The sequence below is a fragment of the Phyllostomus discolor genome, chromosome 11 (genome assembly GCF_004126475.2).
Source record: "Phyllostomus discolor isolate MPI-MPIP mPhyDis1 chromosome 11, mPhyDis1.pri.v3, whole genome shotgun sequence".
Classification (NCBI taxonomy): Eukaryota; Metazoa; Chordata; class Mammalia; order Chiroptera; family Phyllostomidae; genus Phyllostomus; species Phyllostomus discolor.
The window spans coordinates 74,600,814-74,626,399 of NC_040913.2; the positions used below are offsets into that span (position 1 = coordinate 74,600,814).

A 25,586-nucleotide genomic window follows, 5' to 3' on the forward strand; every position below is an offset into this window, starting at 1 on the left:
GGGAGGCCAACTGCACTTCGCCTGACCTTCCATCAGTCTCGCCTGAAGGATCTAAGAGATCACGTCAGTCAAAAGTTGCTCACCTTTTTGGAAGCAAAATCCATGTTGTATAATAAATCTTATCAAGAGACAGCACAAATAATGCAGATAAAACTAAAGCTGACAGGAAAGAACCGGCCATTCAGAGGTCGGGGGATGCTTCTCTGGGAAAGACAATAACAGGGCTCTGGCATGGAAACGCTCACGGCTGTTGGAGGAAGACAAGTCACTGAGGCTGGACGATGGGGTGGATGTTGTGGAGCAGGGACGGTGAGGGGGCTGGGTACCTCCTGTGGGGCCCAAACCAAGGAACGCCAACGGGAGACGTTCAGCCAAGAGAACAGGATGATCTGGTTTGTATTTTTTTTTTCAATAATCTTTCAGGCTACTGTGTGGAGAGTGGATTTTAAGATGGCAAGCATAGAAACAGTAAGACTATCACAGTAGAGAAATAACAATTGTTTATACCAGATGGAGAGAATTGGAGAAATTCAGAACATGGTTTGGATAGAGTTGGCAGGACTTGATGCTGGCTGTGATGGGACTGAAGGAAACAGAAGGATCTAGATTGTGATACCCAGGTCTTGTCATGAGCCTCTGAGGGGGCATGCATGAACTGGGAAAGACAGGACTAAACACGGGTTTTAGGGAGTTGATGCCATGAAAACCAAGAGGGGTCTCTTTGGGACACATTCCATTTGAGTTGCCTTGTAGATATCCAAGTGGATATTCCATCAGGTGGTCAGTGAGCAAAGACATTGAGACATACGATGCAAGGTCAGGGCTGAGAGCCATCAGCATGCGGAGGGTACCGAGAGCCACAGAATGAAAAATCTCACCTAGGGAAAGTCTGTGGATTAAGGAGACACACAGACTACAACATTTAGGGGTGGGGAATGGGAATAGTCTGCACAGGAAACTGAATTTTTATCCACAGGGAGGAGAAAAACAGAAGAGCAATGTGAAACATTTCTGGGCCCCACCCCCAGCAATTACTATTCCGTAGGTCATGAGCACAGTCAGGTTATCTTAAATTTGAAGAGCCGTGCCCGTGACTCTCATGGGCAGCGGGGCTCAGGGTAGTGTAGAACAGCGTGCGAAGCTACTTAGTTGAGCCAGAACTCAAACCCAGGGCTTCTGATGCTAACCTCTGCCCCCTTCCTGCCACTCCTATTTCCCATACATTTAAAAAAAATATCCCATCTAATCACCATGCTTGCATTATATCCCATCTCTTCCTCAGATGGTTAATTCCAGCTGTTGCTCAAGCTTTCCTCTCTTTATTCATACTTTTTTGGAAATGGATGTCCTTACCATCTCTGCTTTCTCATTTCCTGTTGATCCTTAGATCCACTGTAATCTCATATCACCCTGCCTCCCTACACTGATCCCTAGATCCACTGTAATCTCACATCACCCTGCCTCCCTACACTGCTTTGCCCAGGTCCATGAAGGCCTTCGTGTTATCAAAACTGATCCCTCTCACTTCTTACCTTAATCTTAATGGTGATGTTGCCACTACTGACCATTTATTCCCTTACCAAAACCTCCACTCCCTCTTAAATCCCCCAGTGCCCCCTTTAACTACCCTCCTCGGTCTTCTTCATGCCCCTCCCCACCACTTACCCCTTAACCACCTACAGAATTTCACTCGTGGCCTGCTGCTCCTTCTCTCTTCACCAGTAGTTTGGTGCTGGGGACTATGTGTAGTATGGAACAACTTCTTAAGCAATTCCCATAAACCCTATACGCCTCCTACCTTTCCCATGAAGATGTACTGTCCTAACGACTACCTACTTGCTGATGACTCTCAGTTCTGAGTTTGATGTTAACACCTGGGCTTCCAGCTCAGAAATAAAGGAGCGTGAAGAAAACAGGCCACTGAACACCCCACGGGTCGTTCACACACAATGTGATCAAAACTGAACCTGGTGTCTTGTCTTCACACGAAGCTTCTCCTACCTTATTAATAATGTCATGGATGGAATCGCCATCAACTCTGCCAATTAAGCCAGAAACCTAGAAAACCCCAAATTGGGAGGAATTTCTAAGCTCCTGCCTTACTTCCCCTCAGCTCTACGTCCAAGCAGCCATAGACACTTGGTAATTTTACCTTCCTGAAACCTCACATTTGCCCCTTCCTCTTTAACCTATACCACCCCTGCAGAAGTTCAAGTCCCATCAGCGGTCTCAGATCCACACAAAGCTTCTTTGCTTTGAGTCTTGTCCCTCTGAAATCTCTCTAGCTGCGGTAAAATTGTAAAGGAGGGGGTTGAAAATATGATCATACCACTGTCCCTGCTTATGACAAGTCAATGACCCCAGGCCCTACAAACTGTTAGAGAACGCAAGCACCCTCCATGACCTGACCTGTCTTCTTGGCCCTGGTAGCCCCATCCTTTGTTTTCCCATGTACGCATGGGGTTCCCTCACTGTCCCATGTCCCTGTGCTTTTACTCAAACTCTTTTCTTAACTTGAACAAGTTCTTTAAATGGAAAACCCTCCTTCTTCCTTAGGGATAGACTCAGGAAGTGCACCTTGAACCTCAGGGACGAGTCAATTGTCCCTCTTGTGGACGTCTAACTAAAACCCACCAAGCTTACCACTAACCATGCTCCATCAGAAAGGCTTGTTTATTATGTCCCCTCACCAAGCTGTGAGCACTTCAAATGGAAGGGAGGGACCCGTACTATTGTGCTGCCTAGAACGTGGTAGGTGAGTATCTGTGGATGACTGATGCTTCCCCATCTCGGCAGTCCTCCACCACTTAACACACTTCTAGAATGCACACCCTTGTCCTTACTTACTCTGGTGGAGGGACAGTGAACTATTTTGAAAATAATATCACCAGGCTCAAGAAATCTTCAGAGTTTAACAAAGATAAGTTGTTTTTGTTTTTGTTTTTGTTTTGACTTAGCGTCTGTTTGCCTTATCTGTTGGAAGCTTTCTTTAGTGCAGAAAATGAGAGCTGAATTGAAATAAAATCTATTTCTTCTTCTCCAATAAACTTTGAGGTTTTTTTTTTATAGAAATGGCCATTTTCCAGGAAGTTTCAGGTGTATTTCACCACAAGAAGGGCAGATTGAATTTAGTTGTGATTTCCTAAAAAGGTTGTGGCCATATTTCTGCAAATTCTTCTTGGTAAAATAATGGTTGACAATAAATAACATGAAGGAAAATTATTCGGGGAAATTCTTTTCATCATCCACAGTAGGATCTATCATAAACCAATATGAATCTACCTGGTAGTTCCCATCTTTAAGGCTGATGGACTCAATTCTGCACATGGTAAGCAAAGGTGGCACAATTTATATCAATTTCAACACATCATTCTACTCTGTTCATAGAATCACAATTGTTTATAGTGCGGTGTTTCTCACGCTTTGTACTGAAGTGCCCATGCTGGTAGAGCAGAATAAATTCCCATCCTCAAGACATTTATGGGCGGAGCCTAAAACGATGTGGCACGCACAAAATAAATGGCTTTTGAAGTTTCAAGCTGCATCTTTCCAACTCAAGAAAAGTTTGCATTCTACGGCACACTGCACTCATGTTTTTATATTTGACTGGCCTAAAGGGGGAGCATAACCAATGCTTCAGAAAGATGCACCATGTCCATTTTGTGGCCACTTATCAGCCCACAGTGGCCGGCAGTGGTCCACATGAGCCTGGCCTTCTGAGAGATATATGCAGTTAAAAATGGCCTATTAAGTAAAATGTTTCTCCATGTAGGTTTTTTCAATGTTTTCCCATGGTTAAATATACAGTAGGTATTTTTGGAAGGAATATCACTGAAGTGGTACAATCTTCTCCACTCACCACAGCAGGAGACACATACTGTGAGTTTGTCCTGTTAGTAATTATATAAACCCCAATCACTCCATTAAGGTGCTATATATGGCAGGGTTTTCTACTGCAAGGCTAATTCCCCCCTTTGTAATTAATAAGTGTCTTGTGGAGAGACAGTCTGAGATTATGTAAACATCCTGTTCCTCCCGAAACTTTTCCCCACTAGGTTTCGCATCCATAATACTCGTCTGAATCAGTTAATATTAACAATTGATGCTGAATCATGGTGTTCATTTCCTTCACTGCTTCTACTTTTATTCATTTATTCTACTATAAGGATAATTCTCCCCTGTTCTGCATTTGTTTATTTACACATTCACTCATTCATTAATTTAAAAAATGAGTGTAGATTCTGTATCCCGCCCTCCCCAACCCTCTCTGCCCTGACTAACTTTACGAAGCAATTCATGAGCTGGGCAGCATCCCATGTAGCACGCGTCAGAGTGCCCCGGACTCATGGAGGCTTATTTAGTGAGTTACAACACTTCACTGTCACCTATTTTGGTGCTCACGTTGTTCCAGATTTGGCCAATGGGAGGCCCTTTTAGGTTGCTACAGTTTCCTTGTTACTTATTCAGACTGAGGGACATGATGAAAAAGATTTGGCATTGACTCTTCAAAAACACAAGCAAGAAAGGATGAAGGCAGGCAGGACTTACGTGAATTAAAGGAGGTTACAGAAACTCTCAACTAGATGTTGGCCATGCTCTGGGATTTTTGTTACTATCATAAAGGACATTACTGAACAATTGATAAAATGCGAATAAGGTCCCTAGATTATATACTAGTATTGATATTAATGTTAAATTCTTAATAATTACAATAGAGTTACATCAAAACATATTTTTAAAAAACATACACAGTGAGGTATTTAGGGGAAAGGGAATATCATGTCTGTAACTTAAACAAGTCAGAAAATGAACCTCAATTGTGTATATTCACATACATAGATAAACACAGAAAGAGAATGCCAGAGCAAATGTGGTAAAATGTTAACACTGGAAAAATATCAGTAAAGGGCTTCAGGGGATTCTTCACAACTTTACTAAAAGTCTGAAATTATGTCAAAATCAAACTACATTTTAAGAAAACCCCACCAGCCTCGACCTCACCACACGTCTCACCTCACGCCGTGTTCCTCCCACGGTGTCAGGACGGTGAGGGCAAGGCAGCTGAACCTGAAAGCAGGCTCTAATCTAATAAAAATAAACCCAAAAATAACTTCCGAAGATCCGATTCTGGGAAAATTGTAAGTAGCATGGGAGGAGTGCTAAATAAATGTTATGAGAACTCTGAGGTGGGTATTTTAGATTTTATCAGATTTGAAACTGGGGATGCTTGAAGGTTAGCTTTATCTTTTCCAATGGCTGGGCTGGTATGCTGGGCTGGTGTGCCAGGCCGCTGTGGTCAGTCACAACTAAGGGGTTTGCTAAACTAGGTTTATTAAAGGAGACAGCCTGCGAGATGGGCCTGGGATGTGGGAGCTGGCTGGGAAGGCATAGGGGTGAGAGATGGGGCTGAGGATATGCCCCAGGGAGGAGGAAGAACAGGAGCATGTCGAGAAGGGGGGAATGAGTCACAGGTCCCAGAATCTGAGCTGCGCTAACTTGACTGGCACGCAGCACACCTGTATGGATGTAAGGGGAGGTGAGTCTCCAAATGGAGAGTAAGGCTGGATCTAAGTATCAGACAGATGTGCCTGGATTTATATATTTTTGTATTTAATTCACCATCAGAGGGAGTCATGGATAGTTTTAGCAGGTGAAATTATATGTTGAAGCCAGGAAGCAGAGATTCCTGTCTGAGATTTAAATGGGTATCTATCTCCCTTGTATACTTTCCAAAAAGATATGACCCCCACCGCTTGAAAACACTAATGAAAATACCATTTTTACTACCTGCCTGCAAAATTAGCTAGGGGGTTTGACAGTTTTTAAATGAGGTTCTCCTTTAAGCTATTCACTTATTCTTGGCATAATTGCACAGATATTTTAGGAGTACTTCAAATAAACAACATGTTTAAATTATATTCAAGATGTATCATATATTTATGTTTTTAAAAGAATCAACCAAGTAGTGGCTTCCTGCTGTGTTTTATCCCAAGTAGTCAAGTTGCCACTTGACTATAATGGGCAAATGTTTCCATTGTTGCCCTGACCCCAGAGCCTACATTGAAAAAAAAAAAAAAGGCTCATGTGTCGAGAAGGGATTGACCGACCAAGGGTTAATGAGAGACGAAAAACATTTTGTAAGCAGATGAAGAAGAGGGAGAAAAACAGGAAAGAAAAGCAATGGCTAAGCCGCCAAATGTTCACCCAGGAAAATAAAGAACCCCGCATAATTGGATATTCCTGGCTCCGAGGACCGCCCGGCCACGGAGGAACAGATGCCGCCGCAGCCCGGCCACCTCCAGCTGGATGGAGTCAGATACACGGGAGGAAGCCCGTGGGAGGCGCTCCCTGGAGACAGACGCCTGCCAGCTTGGTGGGGGCAACGTTGGCGGGGGTGGCTTTACTGACTTATTTTTACCTTCAGAAAAATCACTTTTGAAACAGGGCCTCCACCACGCCCAGCCCCAGGCAGCGGGACGGGCAGCGGACGTCTCTGACACACGGTGGGGTCACTGAGGGACGTGTGCGTGCACGGGGCCAGGACCACTGGCTGCGCACTGTTGTGCAGACACTGAAGCAGCGGGCAGTGTGTTGTGATTTTATACTTATAGCAAACACACATTAATATAGGTTATGTGATCATATATAGCTCATAGACAAATACATAACTATATAGAAGTATAAATAATAAAAGTATATAACTACACACACATATATAACTGTAAATAGATATGCAAACACTTGATGGTGAGACATGCAATTTGCTTGGGAACAGAACAGGAAAGCAATCAGTGCCTTCCTCAAGGAAACCCTCAAATGCCCATGAACTTCTCTTCCTGTTACAGTTCTTAAACTCCCATTTCACAGAAAGAAATGAGCATGGCTTAGGACCAAGAGCACTCAGGGAGGGGTAAGAGGACTTAAGGTCTGGTTCCACATCTGCCATCTGCTGGGTGACCGTTGGTCCAGTCACCTAACCTTCCCCAACATCACTTTCTCGGCCATTCAATGATGAAGCCGAATCAATGGGTGCAATCAACTTTTCCCCGAAGAGCGCCCCCTTAAGGTTTTCTAGAGTCTTGCTGTGCAAAGAACAGTCAATAAGTCAGCTGCCAGGGTCAGCATCATCTGGTAACTCTCAGAAGTAATGGAGTCCCCAACTTTGGACTGGACCTAACGGAATCATCTGTACTTTAACAGGATTGCAGTTTATCTGTGTGCACCCTGAGCTCTGAGAAACACTGTTCCTGGACAGGACATCCCAAAGTTACCCAGTCACAGCAGGATGTGTGTAACCTCATGCAGACACAACCTTCCTGGTCCTCCCACCCGAGTCTGGTCCAACAGGGCTGCGGTGGAGGCCAGGATCCACATATCCAACTGATTCCCAGGTTGGTCTTCATCCATGAAGATATAAGTTATAAAAATAAATAAAATAATTGTGTTTAATCGTTTTCCTTTAAAATCAAAGGCTCTCTGAGGGACATTACGCCAGTGAGCTTCCTGGTGCTTTTGCAGAGTAGCTAACCTGATCCTGTCCAGACAAACCAGTCAATGCAGCTCTCAGCGGAATGTTCAGCTGCCATGGAGGTTTTGCCCACTGCAGCGTGGAGACTGTTAAACTCGTGATGGATCATCGGTTAAATGCAGGAAGCGTTTGCAGCTCTGATGTTGAACTACAGTAATTTAATGAATCATATAAAAATGATACTAATTTTGCAAAGTTCCCTCAAGACAATTGTCATCAGATTTATAAGCTACATTCATCTATCAAAATCCTTATTTTGCACATTAAAATGTCTTTAGTGCTCTAAAAACCAATCTTAAAAAGAAAAAAATATATAGTGACAATTATATTCAATTTGGTTTTTCATTTATTGGACATAAAGACTCTTATCATGCGCAATGTGTTGTTTGTTGAGAAGTGCTTGCAAATAGCAGCCAGAAATCTCTTATTTCAACAAAACATGAACGTTATAAAAAAAAATGTGTTTCTTTTTTCCTAACAAGCAAATCAAAAGAATCCCAAGCAAGGTCCTAAAGGCAGTCTTTTCCCTCCACTTAGGATGCCATTAAACACAGTTAAATTTCAATTTACATTTTAATGTACACTGGTCCCCAAGTCAGATGCAATATTTAATGACAAATTGAGTCTTGACTTGCATAATTTTAAATAAATTAAAGAATCTGTCACTTGCAACATAGGAAGAAATTAAAAATGTGTTGTAAATAGTACTAGACAGTATTGTAATTACTAATATAGGCTTTAATGATACTGCTTTTATAACTTAACCTATCTTTGCTGTATTCATATGGATGTATATGTACAAGAATGAAAAAATTATTTTTTTAATCCCTAAAGAGATTTACAAGATTATTAATTCAAAAGTATTGGGTGACTAAAAAAGTGGGAAGTGAGAGAAAAGTGTTTTCCATTTTTAACATTCTTTGATCCTACCGGGCTTGGGAGAGCTGGGTACCTAGAACTGGCCTAGAATGGATTTTTAGAGTCCATATAGCCATAATCTGCAGGAAAAAAATGACTAAGGCACTAAAGCTGCGATATAGTTCAGTTAGTCTCAGTGACTACGAACACACCTACTGGTGAATGATGCCGGTGCTGGGGAGAATCAAATACATCCCAAAATAACAGCGAGGGATGGATAAGGGCTAACTCTGTGCCAGGTGGAGTTTCAAACACTCAGTTATCAACACTTCCAACTCTTGCAATAATTCTAGGGCATAAGACAGAGAGAACTAAATCGTCTATCGTCACAAAACTGAGTGGTTAGAGCTAGCACTGGAAACCAGCAGGACTCCAGTGCCCGGGTTCTTCTCCACCAGGGGGCGTGTGTGAGACTGGAAACTGCAGGGGCAAAGGAACTTGTCAGTGTGGCGAGGGGACTGGCGCGCAAGGCAAAGTGCGTGCAAGGGTGACTTTGTGCACACAATCAAAGGTTATGGGAAATCAGTCAAGGTGAGTCTGAGCCATTCTTTGCCAAACCCTGTAAGCCAGGGGAAAACTCCTGGAGGTTTCTAGCAGGCAGACTATCAGGAATTAAGAGCAAGTATGGAGGTGAGGCAGACTAGGAGTAGACAGATTAGTGAGAGGCTACTGATAGCAATCCATAGAATAGGTCCGGTGGGTCCCAGAGAAGCAGAGGAAGACGCAGAAGAGGAAAGGTGAGGTTGAGCAGAAGGAATTTGATGGAACTCGTGTTGAAATCCCACATGCTGTATTGCCTCTCCTGTCTCTGGACAGAGTCGGAGGATAATCTGCTTCCCCCTGACTAGGGTCAAACAGCCGGGCTAGCCTGGATGAGGCTGTACAGGGAGTTCAGAACTGGACCAGCTAAGGGAGAGCAGAATCAAACATATTCCCTCTCTCAGCCCACCTGCTACTTTAAAGTCGTAAAGTATTTGTTGGCTAAAAGTCACTAAGTGAGTACAGGAAAAAATGTTTCCTACGGCTCTCACGTCAAGAGCAAGGCTTACAAGATGACCCCTCCTCCTTGGCCGACTAGGGCCCAGCCAGCCCCGGCAGAGGGACTCCCCAGCTTCCCGAACAGCGAAGGTGAAATGCATATTTTGAGAGGAAGGTTTCATTTCCCAAGAAGCATAAATGTCTCCGCAAATAGCATTTCACTTCTATTCTTAATCCCTAAACCATCGAAAACTGCTATGAAGAGTTCCTGGAGTCCTCGAATAAATCCCCCTTGTCCCATATTCTTTATGACACTCTCAAAAGGCAGCATTTGAATAAAACAACAATAACCACCTCCACTTGCTCCCTCTCAATTTCTTTCTCAAGGGGCATTTACACTCCTGAGCACACAAAGGAGGTTTCATGGGGACCCATGGGGGTGGGTGGACAAGAGAGGACGTTTGTGTATTTCTTGATATGCTTGAGATAAAGAAAACACCGAAGCTGAAATATGATAAAGAAATCTTGGACTCTTCTGAAAAGCAATTTTCTTCCTTTTTTTTTCTAAGTGTCTATTTTTTTTTAAAGTCCTACTTGGGGCAAACAAAGGCAGTTTTAAAACCCATTTTCATGTTTTCAGATTCAGAGGGAAGAGGCTTAACAGCAGGCTATAAAAATCCCTTACTCTTTAATGTCTTCTTTTTGCAGATTTGCTGGAAAGTACGGTAAACAGTCATTGCTCAACTTTCCCCATCAATGCCCCTTGAACTTCATCACTGACGACGCACAGCAGAATCCGTTCGTGCGGGCTCCTTCCTCCCGAGGACCGTTTTTTCCTGGCATTGTTGCGACACCTGCGCTCTGACAATCTAGGCAGAATCTCTCAGCCAAACTGATTTGCTGATTGTACTCCGGAGGAAATTATCAAACACTTAATGTACAATTTAAAAAGAGTAATTCAGTGGAAGCAGAGACAATTCGGACGGCTTTCCGCTGTCCTCTAACGTTTATGCTGCAGGGGCGTCTGGCATGTCCGGAGCCCCTTTTCGACTCTATTTCGGTCTCGTCTGTGCTCGCACAGGATGACAGAGTCACCCAGGATATACTCACAGGCTATGCGCACGGAGGCCTTCCTGCTCTTGGAGGTCCCCAGGTGGCTCCAGGCCACGCACTGGCACCAGTAGTCTTCCGGCCCGTGGAAGTCTTCCACCTGCTGCCTGGTGACGTTGATGAACACCTCCCGGACCTTCAGGCCTGGCGGGGAGACAGAGCAAATCTGCTGAGGCTGGTACAGTTCTCCAACGGAAAGTTAAGGCTAGCCAAACCTTTCCTTGTTAATTAAACAATTCTGGTTTTAATCAAGGAGAGGTTTTAATTACTTTGACAATAATATATGACTGCTAATTAAATCCCAACAGCTGAGTAGACCGGAATGAACGAGTGTAAAACAGCACTAACCAGTGTGGCTCCAATACAATACAATTGTTGCCATAGTGCTGGGCTTAGTGCCTTAAAAAAAACAAAACGTCTTTCTTGCTGTAAAATCTACTCTGAGAAACCCAGCACCCAAGTAGTTGCTGAGATTCTAGGAGATAAAGAGGCCTCAACATACCAACCTCAGTGACATAGTTCCAGGTGGTTCTAAATGCCCCTACCCCTGAGTATACAGTGGGGAGAGGGTCACTCCAGCAGTGTGGCTTAGAAGGAAAAGGGGACAGCAACCACGACTGGGAAGGGTCAGCAAACGTGACTCAGACAAGCGGGACTAGGTTAGCCTTGCAGCCCTGAGAGCAGGACTCGGGAGGGCCTGTGACACAGCGGCGTGAGGAGGTGAAGAGAGAGAGGCTCTGGGAGAAAGGGGACTCAGGGAACATTTGTGAAATGACATAAAACTAAGACCTTGACCTCTGAATGTTGTTGTTCTTATTTAAGCATTTTGCATTCTCCTTCTAATAGTCAGAAAATCTGATCTGCTTGGCGCTTCTTCCTGGGGAGTGTGAGTTTCTTGCAAACCTGGGCTCTCAGCCTTTCTTTCTTTCTTTGGAAAGGACAGCCACCTTGCACAGACTGCCCAGAATGAGAGGGCACACTCCTCACTAGCCATGTTCATGAAATCATCACAGGCAGGCAGAAGCCTGTCCAGTCTGCAGACTCCCCATTCAGCCAACACTTGCTGAGCCTGAACCTTGTTCAGTGGGCGCCGCATGGGAAGGAAGAGAGGATGCTTACTGCATGTCACTTAAGTGTGTAGCACCTTGATACACCTTTAACCTATTCTCTCATTACATTTCCACAACGCACTAATGCAGTAGACACCACCGTATCCCCACTTTGCAGAGGAGAGAACTACAGCTTAGAGACACGAAGCCATTTGTCCACAGTCACGCTTTCTGTAAACTGATCTGGGGTTTGAGCCTTTATCTGTCTTATACTAAAATTAGCATGGCATTATAATTCAGTCCCTGAATTTTAAGTATTGGTGGCACACTTCATTATGGAAATAAGATAAACATATAGGACATTTCAACAAAAATTAATGCCTACGTTGCATAACTATGTTTTTACCTTTTAGTTCCAAATGAATTCAGGGGACAGAATCAGGAGTAGAACCTAAACGAGCCAGGGATTCGTGTGGGAGGTGGACCGTGACTCTCTCTCGGGTGGTGGTGGGACTTAAAGAACAAGAACGGGGGTGTGGGATTAGTCAGGCTGGGGAAACGTTGTCCCACCCCGTTGATGACGTGTTGTTTACACTGTGTGATGAGACAGAGTGCTATGGTCACATCCATCACCGTGTACAATTTGAGTTACACTTTCTCATCCTGTAGGAGGTACCACATATAGAAACATTGTCTTGATGACAGTCAACGTCACATTTCTGCTGTTTGTGCACGGTGCACACGTATACCTCCTCCCCTGCCTCCTGAGAGCTGTCTCCGGTGTTGAAGAGGAAGGAAGCCTTACAGGTGTTGTCATTGTTGTTGCTGCTTTATTGTCCCCTTAGCATTTAAAAGAGGTGGGAGGACAAGGACAGGAAGGAGGCGAAGTTGGCAGGTGAAGAGAGCGGGAGAGTATCACAGACAGAGAGGATAGAGTGAGCTTTAAAAAGAGGGTTTGTCAGGACAGAAAGCAGGGAACACGCAGCACCCGCATCAGGGATCAGAAAGTAAGGCTGCATAAATACAACGAAGAAACTAGGCTCTAGAACAGAGGGCTTGCTTTGTATTTTTCTCCCTGATTTGAGGCAAACGGTGGAGTATCCACTTTGAATAGTGAGAGCGGGGAGAGAACAAATCAGTGCATCTCCGTGAGACTCGGGGTAATTTTACCGTGACCGAGTTCCCCTGTCACGGGGCGTGGAGACGTATTAGGACAGAATAGCCACCATTTGGGAATCTGGGGTCTCATGGAAGAAGCACTCGATAAACCTGAAGGGCCAGAAATGCCTTCAAGCTTTGGGAAACCCGTCTGTTTTCAATTTCCTCTGTCTTACAGGAATATCTAAGCTACCTGCCTCCCCTCGGCTGGAAACACAGATGGACGCCACTGTGGAAATGGTTCAGGATGACCGTGTCTACACAGCAGAGAGTTTCTATGTCTTGACCTTGACACTGGCTATGATTTCATCAAGGCACCGTGGTGCTGAAAAGCACCTGGCTGGGGTCGCTTTTAGTGTGGTAGGTAGGACACACAGAAACAGAAATGACTGTCAGAAGGGACAACATTTCCACTCACAAACCCCTGGAAACAGCAGGCACATCAGGGCCACGTTGGGGGAGGGGGGGCAGCAGGGCTGATCAGGCCACAATAGGATGTGGGGGGCGGGGGAGGAGGGAACATGGCCGAGAGCCTTTTCCATGGCTTCCACGGGAAGCAACTAGAACGTCAGGGAAAACAGATTTAGAATTGGCTCGCTTGAGCAATACCAGTGGGCTTTGAGACACAACGGCTGTCCCTCGTTGTCGGTTACCTGATCCTGGGGTTGGGGCAGGAAAATATTATTGGTCCGGAGTGGAAGCGGTCAATAAAAGAAGCGGTCGGGGGTAGTGGGCCCTGGACTGGTTGCTGTGCATGTAAAAGGCATGCTCTCTCTGGGGCAAATTGTTTGTTATCTCCAGATGTTCACCAGCCCTGGGCAGGGCAGCCCCCCACCCCAGAGTCGGTGAAACCCCAAGATGTCAGAGCGCCAAATGCAGAAACTAGAAACCATGGTCATTACACATGGCAGACAGCTGCGCATTTGTTCTGGGAAGCACACGCAATAAACCATGGTCCCTGCCACGAAGGTCAGAAGGGATCTTACCCCACGCCCATCGGGAAGGTCAGCCACCCTGTTCTTAGACTAACCACAGGTGAGGGGAACATGCTGACGTCTCAATTCCAGCCTTAGAATGCCTCAGCGACAGGTCCTTCACTGAGGTTCCCATTGAGATGGGAGAAACAAAACAAATGTAAAGCAACTATTTCCAAACCCAGTGTATTTGTTCCTCAGGCAGTCTTCCCATGGTAGGCTTCTTTAAAAGGCTCCCAGGGATGTCACCCACCCCCCGCCCCCAGATAGTTCATTATCTCTCTTCTTCCAACACAAAGTCGTCAGTCTCGTCAGTCACCTCCAGAACATTTGGAAAATCATGGACACTTTGTGTGTATTATACTTTTTTCTACCATAAGAACAACTCTGTTGAGTAAGATAAAAAATTTAAAACTAGTATATTCTCTCTCAAATCTTCACTATAGCTCTGTCTAGTGACATATATTTTATTTGTGTGTGTTTACATATATACTATATATAAATGTTATGCACGCACACACATGCACACACACACGAGAAGCCACGAGTGGGAAACATTCACAGAAAGCAGCTCTATTGAAGGAGGCCTCCGCCCGCCCACCTGCCCCGCAGCTCGCCCTGCAGTGTTGCATGGGGTGGAGGCAGACAGCCTTCTACGTCTGCATCGCAAGAGCTGGCAGCTAACTGGTTCACGGAAAATGCTGCAGCACAGCAAAAATCCCAGGCAAACCCAAGACAGCATCCCCTCAACAAGAGCAGCACACGCTACCTGATAAGTTGCGTAACTCGAATAAGCATGGAGAAGTCCAACCCTTTAAATTATCGTGCAAATTATAACCCTCGGCCTTTATTATGGAGTAGGGTCTTGCAGAATACAAAAATATGACTATGGGACTGATATGCTAATAAGCTTTCTACGCCATTGCATGGTTTAGCTGTAGATAGACTAATGCTGGCAGCAGTTGAATAATTGCTCTCCATGTACTAAACATAACAGAGCAGCCCAGTGCTTTATCATTTGTCAGCTTTATTTGTTTAAATGAGAAAAATGCTGACAGCAGTTATTGCTGTAATCCCCTTACTTATCAGATAGAAAACACTAGTTACTCTTAGCAGGTCTAATCCTATTGGGAGAATAAAAGTTAGAGCATTTTCAAAATAACTGAAGGGGTATATACATATATATTCCATTGTTCAAAGAAGAGAAATATAAAAGACAAGAGGAAAGAAACTGAAAGAGAAAAAGAATGAAAATCATTTATTTCTGGGCAATTTTTAACCAAAAGGCTTCAGTCTTAGTGCCAACTTGTTCTGCAGAAAAGAATTCTGGAATGGTATTTAACATTCAGCACCACGCCAACTGCAGCCCAGTGCCTACCAACAGCTGTCCCCACGCCTTTTATCTCGGCTCATTATCACACTTCCACAAAGCCCATCAGCGGTGCTCGGCCGTGGCTGCGCTTGCCAACCACTTCTCAGACACACCTAGTGATGGGCACTCGGGGAGGGATTTAACACGGCTCTCCGCCGCTTGCCATTCCTCACAGCTTTATGTTCTTCAAGGGTTTGAAGTTCTCTGTAGTGGGATGCTTGGCATGATAAACTGAATAAGTAAAACCAAGAAGGGAGGTGAGAATTCCTCCTTCTCCTCTAAGATGGTTTTCATCTCTCGAACTGCACAGAAGCAGTAAGAGACCACCACGCTGGGCTTTGATGAGTCACTTTTTTTTTTCCCCATCTAAGCCTCTGGTCCCATTTACCTGGGCCATCTCAGCCCAGTGATTTACCTACTCCGTGCCTGGTTCTCCACATTTTCGTGTTTCGGGATTGAGGATTAAGCAAGAGAATGATTACGTAGCTTTCCACAAAGCTCTGAAAAACCATTCTAAAACAACTTCATAAGTCGTGTAGGGCCTTGCTCAATTCTCAGAAAGAAAAAATATCAACCTCCCTATGAAAATATCTGTCTCGTAATGAAGAGTCTCCTCTGACGGACTGCCAGCCCCCTGGGCAGCTCAGGCCCCCGGTGCTGTGCCCTGGCCCGGGACAGGCCCTCCGTGGTCTCTGCCTCCCAAAAAGGCAGAAGACGACCCAGTCAGCTGGAAGAAGGGAGGCCACTACTTACGCATTAAAAAAAAAAAAAGAAAAGGTTTTCACTTGTTTCTTACCAGTCCAGGTTAGAGCCTAAAAAATATGCTTGAACAATAAGAAGGTTCCTCATATTGTATTTTGAATAATCATTGTTATTGTCATTATTATTACACATTTGCATAATAACTACCTTACTTTCATGAATACCATCACATGCATTATCGTACTCATCTTAACACCATGCTATTATTATTTCCACTGCAACTATTATTTTGCCACAGGTCCCATACCGTAAGAAATAGATCAAAGATGTAACATGGTTTATGACATACATTATTTTAGAAAACTATGTGCCCGCCTCTGTGCCAGGTGCTGGAGATACTATGACAAAGCAAGGGACCGAGACCCCTCCCCTCAAGGAGATTGCAGTCTGGAAGGGGGAGGGGGCCCTTTAAGCCACCCTACTGGCACAGGGTCATGTCGGGGTGCTAGGACAGGGGAAGCACAGGCTGAGACAAGATCGCACAGAGGGACTCCTAGCCTTTCCACAGCATCAGCAAAACCTCCTGGGAATGGCTACCAGTCTCCCAAGGAACCGAGGGCTCTGTCGTCACCTGGGGTTCAGCTCGGTGTCGAGTACAAGTCTCCGATAGGCAAACATGGATCTGACACACACTTGAAGTGTCAGAATTGTGAGATACAGGAAAGCATTTTCCAGAAGCCGTGCCTCCATGTCTTGAGGGGGGGAGGGGGCTTAAATGTCTTCAGGCAAACAGGCTACTAAAATAATAAACGTAGATAATTAAAAGGTAGAACCATATTTCATTTTACCGGCAGATGCTTAATTAGGGCTAAATGTCTTTTGCCACTCCATCCGAGCAACAAGATTAAAGTGCATTTTGATTAAAAAATAGCCATCCTTTGAATGTGCACGCTGCCTAATAAATACGCCTTACTTTCCCCTGGATGCTGTCCTCTCTTCACAATCCTCAGAAGCACAACGAGTTCAGTCTTAAGTACAGAAACGAGAACACACCCAAGCTCTCCAGTTTCCTCCACACTAGAGATTAGAATTAATCAGCAGCAAGGTGTCTGGCAGAGGAAAGCAAATTTACTGGATAGTTTTGCCTGATAACAGAGAGAAGGGAAACTTAAGAGGCAGGCCTGGGCCGGGCAGGGTGACTCAGAGGACGGCACCCTGTGAAGGACTCCCTCAGACATCGCTCGAGCGCTCAACCTGGCGAGAAGAAGGACAGGTGTGGTTTCCACCCCTGCAGTCTCCGCCAATGACCTTCCATTCCTGAAGTCACTCAGATCACCTCTTGTTAGGAGGTCATGTCCTGGGGTCAGCACACTTATTACGCCACCTCTACCTCCCACAGAGCGACCACTGGCTCTGAGCATAATGGAAACACCAAATATAAATGGAGTAAGTGATCAATCACAGGCAAGTAACATGCTCTTCTGGAAAACATAATTATTTACTTGTTCACAGTAGCCCTTTTATCTTTTGGAATTGTAAAAGTCCATACTTTTCTATATTCTTTTTTGAAGCACAATCACCAGCCACTTGACCCATTTATAGAAAAAAAATAGCAATTTTGAATTTGTCACTTTGCAGGCTAACGACCTCGACTGAGTGTTTGCTCCACAGCAGGCCCTGAACTAAGATGTCATGTACGTGAGGTCCTGCAGCCCTCACCACAGTTCTGTGTGGTGGGCATAACTGTCACTGCTGTCTCATGTGGGGGCAGGTGGAGGTGAAAGGGAGCTAAGGAGCATACGGATCTGAAGAGTGTGTGGCTGGAGAGCCAGAATTCAAACCTGACACTAACATCCATACTCTTAACCACTCGACTATCTTCAATTATTTTCCTTTTTAGAACCTTATGATTCCCACTTCAAATAAAAGAAAGACACTTCTGCATGCGCACAAACAGAAAGCCCGATCAAGTTCAAAGACACTGGTCAAGAATTCGGGGCCTAGAGCAAAGCTCTGCTCAGTGCCAGGACCTGTGGCATGTGACGCGGTCAGCTGCTTTCTCTCTCTGCTGAGGGCAGCGGGAGAGGAAACGGTCTCCAGATTTTGGGGGAAAGGTTAAATTAGACACAAGAGACAGGTCCTTCATGCCCTGTCACAGGTTTATGAAAGGAATTCATAATGTTTTCCTGAAAACCTTGTAAGATTCTGTCAGTTGTCTCTGAATAGCGGAGTGATGAACAAGATGCAATCTGGGATGGGGTGGGGGAGAGTTTCTATAAAAGTGAATTTTAAACCCACAAACTGTCAATGCAACATCTGAGAAATTGATTATTTCGGTGTTATGTGGCCTAAAATATACACTTCCCAAACGTACCATGATGATTTGTGAGTCACTGAAGGCAACTTCAAATTAATGGTTTTTTGGAAGATACTGTATTCAAATCCCCATCACTAGCATAGCAAGGTTCCTAGATGTAAACTTTAAAGATTTAACACCTTTTTATTTCTATTCTTCTCCCTTTTCTCAACACAAACCATTAACCTTTTTCCCCCCAGAGAATGACTCCAGTTGTTTAAAAAGGAGATCACACACAATGAAATCCCTGAAATGGTATTCTTTAAGAAGGAAAACATTCCTTTAGTGGAGTTGAGACTTTCTCCCATAACACAATGGGATACACATTATTTCACTCATTAGAGTTTGGTGTCTCCCAGGTAGAATACGATAAGAGCCATGGTGCACCATTAGGGAAACTCCTGTTTTTATTGAGCAATAAAAAAGTGGTTTGGCTTATTGATAAATCAAGCTTCCCAGAGGCTACATTATCTTGATTGCCAACGCTGTGTTTTGCTGGTGGTTGAATGTGTGTGTGTATGTGTGTGTGTGTGTGTGTGTGGGTGCGAGAGCTGCCTACTTGTTAGATTAAAGCTCCTTATTTCTGTGTTTCTGATCACGCCACCCTTTTCTCAGGGGCACGATTCCTGGCTTGGGATTACCTCTCAACTCCAGATGTTAACAGAGGGAAAACACAAGGGAGAAGGAAGTGTTCCCATATTTCCAGATGAAATGAGGCAGAACAAATGAAAGGATCCCCTGGCTTCCGCAGAGAACGCACAGTGTGCATTACTGAGAGGTATAGCCACGGCTGTGCGAACATACTAACTCATGTCCAATAAATCGTCCTTTTTGCAGGAAGGACCTCTAGCTCTGGGTTTTTCAAGCTAAATTGCATGAAAACACACCATCCTTTTTCTTCTTATTTGAACTGTTAGACGGCAGGCCAAATTACCAGAAAGACCAAAGGCAGTTTGGAGCCTTAAAAAGTGGAAAGGACGGATTGCTTCCAGTTTGGAAACTCAAAAGATGTTGTGTCTACTCCAAACAGTCCCCGGCCCTATGCATTCCCATTTGTTTCACAAAGAAAGAGACCTGTATGTAAAAAGAACATCAAAATTCTCCCAGATTTTAGAAATGGGGAATGCACTGCCCAAAGATATTAAAGCAGTGACTTCTAACTTCGAAGAAGCACGTGACCATTTCTCTACCTCTGGCCCCACTGCCTCTGGTCTCTCAGCGTCACTCACCGCCGGTAGACTAGAAGGAATTGTTTTCCAGACCCAATCAAAAGTCATTAAGTCTGTAAAGGTAGTGAGGCGCTGAGCTGGAGCTCAGCGGTGAAAAACCCAAGGGAAGTAATGCATCTATTTTCCAATACCTGAGGCCACTTTGTTTCCAACTTTAATTGCACTTATGTATTGGTTTTGGGTATAATATCTCCACTCATCTGGCTCCACTTTCCACTCTTCCACTATTAATACAGAGCTTAGGAAACATAATTGCAGTGTGTGGTAGACAGCGGTTTTCATTAACTGCACAGACGAAAACTGTTTAGGGAGAGACATTTCTTTCCTATTGATTCAATCACAATGACTGGGAAGGAAAGGTGGTGCTTATTAAATTCTTTTCAAAATGGTAGCCGTTAAAATTCAAATTCTTTCTCAGCAGCGTTTTAAAAGAACGGTATATAATCTCTTCGGATTTTGTCATTTATTAATTTTTGTTCTTTCCCATTCCTTTCGAATTTGTGACTTTTTATTGGACTTTCTTAAAAACAGCAAGTGGAGAGGGAAAGCTTTTGCCTGGAGACGGAGAACAGAACCAGCCCTGCTATCTGGCAGACACGGAGTGGCCTAGCGATGCCGGTGGAAGCGAGAGGAGGAAGCAGCAACAAAACAGAATGTCGTGAAATCACCAGAGGTTGCAGTGTCAAAATGGCTCACAATGCTTATCAAGAGGTCTTTAAGTGAAAATGGATATAGGATTTTCTAGCAGGGGTATGAAAAACAGCTGATCATTTTTCAATGTTCTTCCTCTTTTTCATTTGGAGTCGTTTACCCAATGGGACTCTGCTATTTTGAGTGTATCCCTGGTCGAAATCTAGGACAGACATATCTGAGCATAAAACCGACAGCCCCACTGAGCCACTGGTATTTGAATGTATTTGAATCCCTTCCAGTTGGACTAACTGAGTACACGGTACATAAACCTTTCATATGCTACCACTGTTTTTAGAGGCTTTTGTTCTTGTGGTAAGTGCTGTTCCCTCTCCCAAATTTCAGGGCCTCCCTTTGAAATTTTCATGCCCAGGGAAGTGAGACCAGTATTGTTTGTGACTCAGACTCTCTCAGCACCAAATCCATCTTGAACCCCACCCGGAGAGCAAATAGCAGAAACTTTGCTGACATCAAGATAGATGTGCTGTCTTCTTTTGCCTTGCTTCCACCAAGTCCTCCTTTAACACACACACACACACACACACACACACACAGAGCAACAACGACAACAACAACCAAAAAGACCAACCACCCCTGAAATCCTGGAAATGTCTCTGTATCTTTGGGTTGTAACAAACTTTTGTCTAATAGTGCCAGAAATATGACATAGAATAAGTGATTGGCCCTTACAGAGATGGCAGAAATGGTCAGGAATAAATAAATTCCAAGTAAATAACTATAAGGATTATACACTCAGGAAATGGAAACACTAAACAAATCATGAAGGAAAATGATGAGCCATGTGCTGAATCCCATGCTTGTGCCGATAAGGGGAGTTGGCAATAATTGGATTGAAAAGGAGAACGTAGGAATCTAGAGGTAAAGGTGGCTTATAGTGACAAGGAAGTGTATCTGAAGTGCAAATCGGGAGATACGGGTTCTAGAAATAGCCACGCCATGAACTAATTGTACCTCTTGGAAGTTAGGACGTTTAATGTAAAATATAGGGTTCTTAGGTTATCATTAAGATCCCTTCCGGTTCTCACATTTCAATTCCAGAATTCTAAACACGCTTTTGGTCTGCAAAACAACATCTCTAAAACAGGTGCATTTTTTTTCTTCCTCATACTAGCTCCATACTGGAATGAACAGGGGATTGTGATAAGGTTTTAGGTATTTCTCTGCCTTTTAAAGTTATATATTTATACTGCAATCCTTAGTTCATAACTATATAATATTTAACACTGCTTATACACAAGGGAGGGGAACCCCCCAAAACAGAATTATCACCTGGAGCTGGCCCCTTGTATTACAGGCTTCGCCCACTAGGTAAGTGTTCTAGGAACCCATCTGTATCAATGTACCAGCTGGAGTTGTTGTGAGAGGCTGTGTTCGGCTTCAGTGAATTTTATTTGAAGACTCTTTCAATGTGTTTGCCCATTTAACAATGGGTGATTTACGAGTGCACCCACCCACACTGCATTGAGTGCTCAGCAGTTTTTGACCACATAAAGGCATGGCCCCCAGGACCTATCCTCCTTATTCACAGATTTCACCATGAGTGGCTTTTTTTGGTTCCCTGGATGAAAAAGTCCTCAAAGGGGAACATTTTGCCAATGTGGAAGAAGTGAAATAAAAAAAGGTAGAAGCACTAAAAGGCATCAAAAATAGGTGAGATCAAAACTGTTTTAAGCAGTGGACAAAACATCTTAATAGGTATATTGCATCAAATGGAGAGTACTTTGAAGGTGAGTGAAGTTTCGACATGTAAGAATAAATACACAACTTTTAAAAATAGATTCCGTTTTGGGGGGGTCCCCTCTCATATGTATATAGCTTTTTGCCTATTTCTTATGATTCCCAGGCAGAGTATTATGTGAGGATCTTTTTGAAATAATTTTCTCTTTTTGCTTTGGAATACACCACACACTCTGCTTCCTTCTTTGTAGGCTGCTGATAATACCCCCGTCTCCTAAGGGAGTTGTGTCTCTAGATCCATCTCCTTTTCATATCACCGGTTCCCCCGAGACAACTCCACCTCCATAGCTTCATTCTTTACGGATGGTTACCAGATCTGCTTTTCTATCTCCGAACTCCACCGAGTTCCAGGTGTACATCTCTTCATTAGCTCCCGTAAGTATTTCAAATTCAGCTCGTCCAGACAATGAGCTTACACTTTTCTCCTTGCTGATGTAATTATTTTAATTACATTACCCTTCTGCTTCTTTCAGAGGTTAATTTTTATGCCTCTATCTTCTTCATTCATTCATTCAAGTCTCATTTGTTGAAGTGTTTCTCACTCCAGATATATAGTCCTTATTTGTGATCACTGCTCTCGAAACACTTCGAGGCCCTACTTTCTCTCAACTGTATTTTCCAAGTCTCCTTACTTCCCTGTTCTTTTTTTGTCCTTACCATTCCAAACACTTGTGCCAGATTCATTCTTTGTTTGAAACAGCTCCAACCACTGTCCATATAATCAACCCCCATCGCCAGCAAAATATCCATAGACTAAGTAGAGAACTCCTCACTCTGGTGTTTGAGGCTTTAGATGCCATTCATTAAATGAACTTTGCCAGGTATCAGAGGCTATTCCCTAACATCGATTTTATGTTTTAACCAAACCACACTTCTTGCTGAACATGTACCGGGCTTTCTTTTGTTTGCTGATGCAGACCTTAAGACTGCTGAGTCTCTCTCTCCCCCCACTTAGTGTAGCATCAATACGCTTATCTGTATTTCATATTCATCAATGTCCCTTTCAAATGCTATAACCTTCACCTTTCCTGATAGTCCTAGTTGGATGTGATTTCATATTCTTTTCCTCCATAGCACCATCTACCTCTTTTAGACATTTAATTTGTCCTGTACTGATGGGTACATTGACCTTGCACTTATCAGTCAGTGTAGAGCCCTGAAGATCAGTGCTTGCATCTTGCCCTTCTTTGAATAATATGGGAGGCCTCGTCTAGCGTATTGAGTAGCATTGGTATATGAGGTCTGTCCAGAAGATATCCAGCCATGTAACATGAAAAATAGAGACATTTATTGAAGAAGATACAAGTTACATGAAACATTGTACGTAGGACAATGATGCCTCAGTCCCCTTCCAAGTAGGCACCATGGGACCTCACATAGTTCTCCCATTTGCCATCAGCTGCTCCTTTGTATTTTCCTTAACCTCATTGATGGTCTGAACTCTCTTCCCTTTCCAAGGTGATTTTAGTTTTGGGAAAAACAGCAAGTCACATGGTGCCAAATCTGGGCTGTAGGGGGGCTGAGTCACTTGGGTATTTAATGTTTCATCAAAAAACTGCATGGGACATGAGGCATGAGTGGGTGCGTTGATGTGATGAAGCTGCCGATTACCAGCTGTCCACAGCTGTGGCCTTCTGAATCATCTGAAGAGTTTCTACAGAGGAATGTTCAAGCTCAACACAAAATTTGATACAGCTGTGAAATTAACAATTTCATTGTTCTACTCACTCAGTCATGTTGAATGCTATGGTGCACAGTACACATGCTCATTCAAAGGCATCTACCACCCTCACTGACTAGTAAAGTGAAGTCGTCATTGTTCACATGTGCACATTCCAGTCCGCTATCCTTGGCTGCCAGGTTATATCGAGGTCATGCAAACAGTTCTCATTATGTTAATAATGGTTGACATTTTTTTGGACAGACGTGACATAGTTAATAATTAAGCTGAATTGAAACTTTCTAATTATACTCAGGCTTTCTGACTTAATTAAAATGCAGTATCTACTGAGTGAGTTGGGATTAATAAAATCAATAATCTAGAGTGAGACCAGATTGGATTCAGCATAAGACTAAATTTTCAGGTAGTCTGAGGCACCCAAGTTCAAAAACATATACTGCTTGTTATATACTAAAATATAAAAAGTATAATTTTTGAGAGTTTGCAGTCAAATGATCTTGCTCTGAGACCCAGGACAAACCAGGACAAGTCCTTATTTATAAAAAGGCAATGAGCCCTGGCTGGTATGGCTCAATGGATTGGGTGCTGGCCTGCAAACCAGTGGATTGTCAGTTCGATTCCCAGGCAGGGCACATGCCTGGGATGTGGGCCAGGTCTCCAGTAGGGGGTGAATGAAAGGCAACCACACATTAATGTTTCTCTCCCTCTTAAAAAAAAGAAGAAGAAAGAAAAGGCAATGATAGCCTTATTTAAGTCTGGAGGACGATTGCAAAAACAGTAAAGTAATGTATGTCAAATGCTTCGGTATGTCCTGGTATATAGTAAGTCCTCAACAAACATTAGCTAGTATGGTCATTATTCTTGTCATTATCACTCATCAGCCAAAATAGCTAAACTAATAAGGAAAAGACGGTCCTAAAAGTCTATTATACTGGAGATCTATTCAAAGTTGGTAATCTAATTTGGGCTTTATCATCACACAGCAATCAAAGGAACTCAGACTCAGAAACCACCCACTGTGGAGAAGGAAGTATGCCAGAATAATATCTAAGAGGAAAGATTAAAGAAGCGGAAATTGTGCTGCTTAAAAAGGCATTTCTTTGATGAAAGATTTGTCTTCAAAAATATTTAGAATTCAACAATTAAAACAGGGGCTGCCTGACTTTACTTCCAATGAGAATAACAACTTTCATGCAAAATTAGGTGTTCAAGTCAGAGAGAGCAGGGGAAATAGACTGCCTCTGTGCGATACCGGAGCAGACCAGCGAGGGGGCTGTGGAGTCACAGATACTACCGCACCCTAGATTCCTGGGATGAGGTTGATAGCACCTTATTCAAGTGAGGCCACAGTGGGTGACTTGCACAGTTCTTTTCCAGCCACATAACGGGGCAAGGACCTGAAGAGCTGTCGCGGATCCCCTGGTTGCTTCCCACTCTTACCTGAACTCTCATCCAGACTCTCCTCTGAGACATGCTCGTTTTGGTGGACCCACTCGCCGTTGCACTTGAAGAAGATCTGCATGGCCGGCCTTGCTTTGCACCGCAGTGCGATGGGGTTGCTCTTGATGATATAAGCATCGTCTGGCTCCTCTATGAAATGAGGCAGGGTGCCAGGAGCTGATGGGATGGATTCAGGGAGGACTTCGCCATTGTCGGCTCCTGCAAAATTGAAGAGGGCGTGAGAACACAGCCTACGCTGGCGGCACCTCCATCAGGACACAAAGCAAAACCGACACCAGCTCTAAGGGTCTTTGCTGAAAAACTTCCCACCGCATTCGCACAGCATGCTTACGAGGTCTGTGTAGGTGAGCTATTTTCCAGAGGCTGAACTAGCATAATGTGGTATTGTTGGCTCGACACATCTTCAGGGTTGCTGGACAAATGAGAATAAATGAATAGGAGTCTCCCTCTAACCACAATTTGACATCTGCATATCTTTGCTGAAAGAACCGAGATAAATACTAGTGCAGTGAGAGGCTGACTCTTAAGATTCCGTCTGATGAGCCGGTTACCTCAAGGTGCTCAAGAACACAGCGGTGCGAATAGGCTTTGTTCTCCCACAAATGCGTGTGAATCGTGGTTA

The 25,586-nt window shown here is 43.9% G+C and overlaps 1 protein-coding gene across 1 annotated transcript in view; it reads right to left on the reverse strand.

Annotated features, from left to right (window-relative positions):
• Window positions 1-25,339, reverse strand: part of UNC5D (unc-5 netrin receptor D) — a 221,152-nt gene extending 195,813 nt beyond the window's left edge. Inside the window, exons 1-3 of the mRNA XM_036011105.1 lie at window positions 25,296-25,339; window positions 24,944-25,209; window positions 10,535-10,678 (exon numbers count right to left, since the gene is read on the reverse strand). Of these exons, the coding sequence (XP_035866998.1) occupies window positions 10,535-10,678; window positions 24,944-25,209; window positions 25,296-25,339 (454 nt within the window). The remainder of the gene's footprint in view (window positions 1-10,534; window positions 10,679-24,943; window positions 25,210-25,295) is intronic.
• Between the last annotated feature and the right edge of the window lie 247 nt (window positions 25,340-25,586).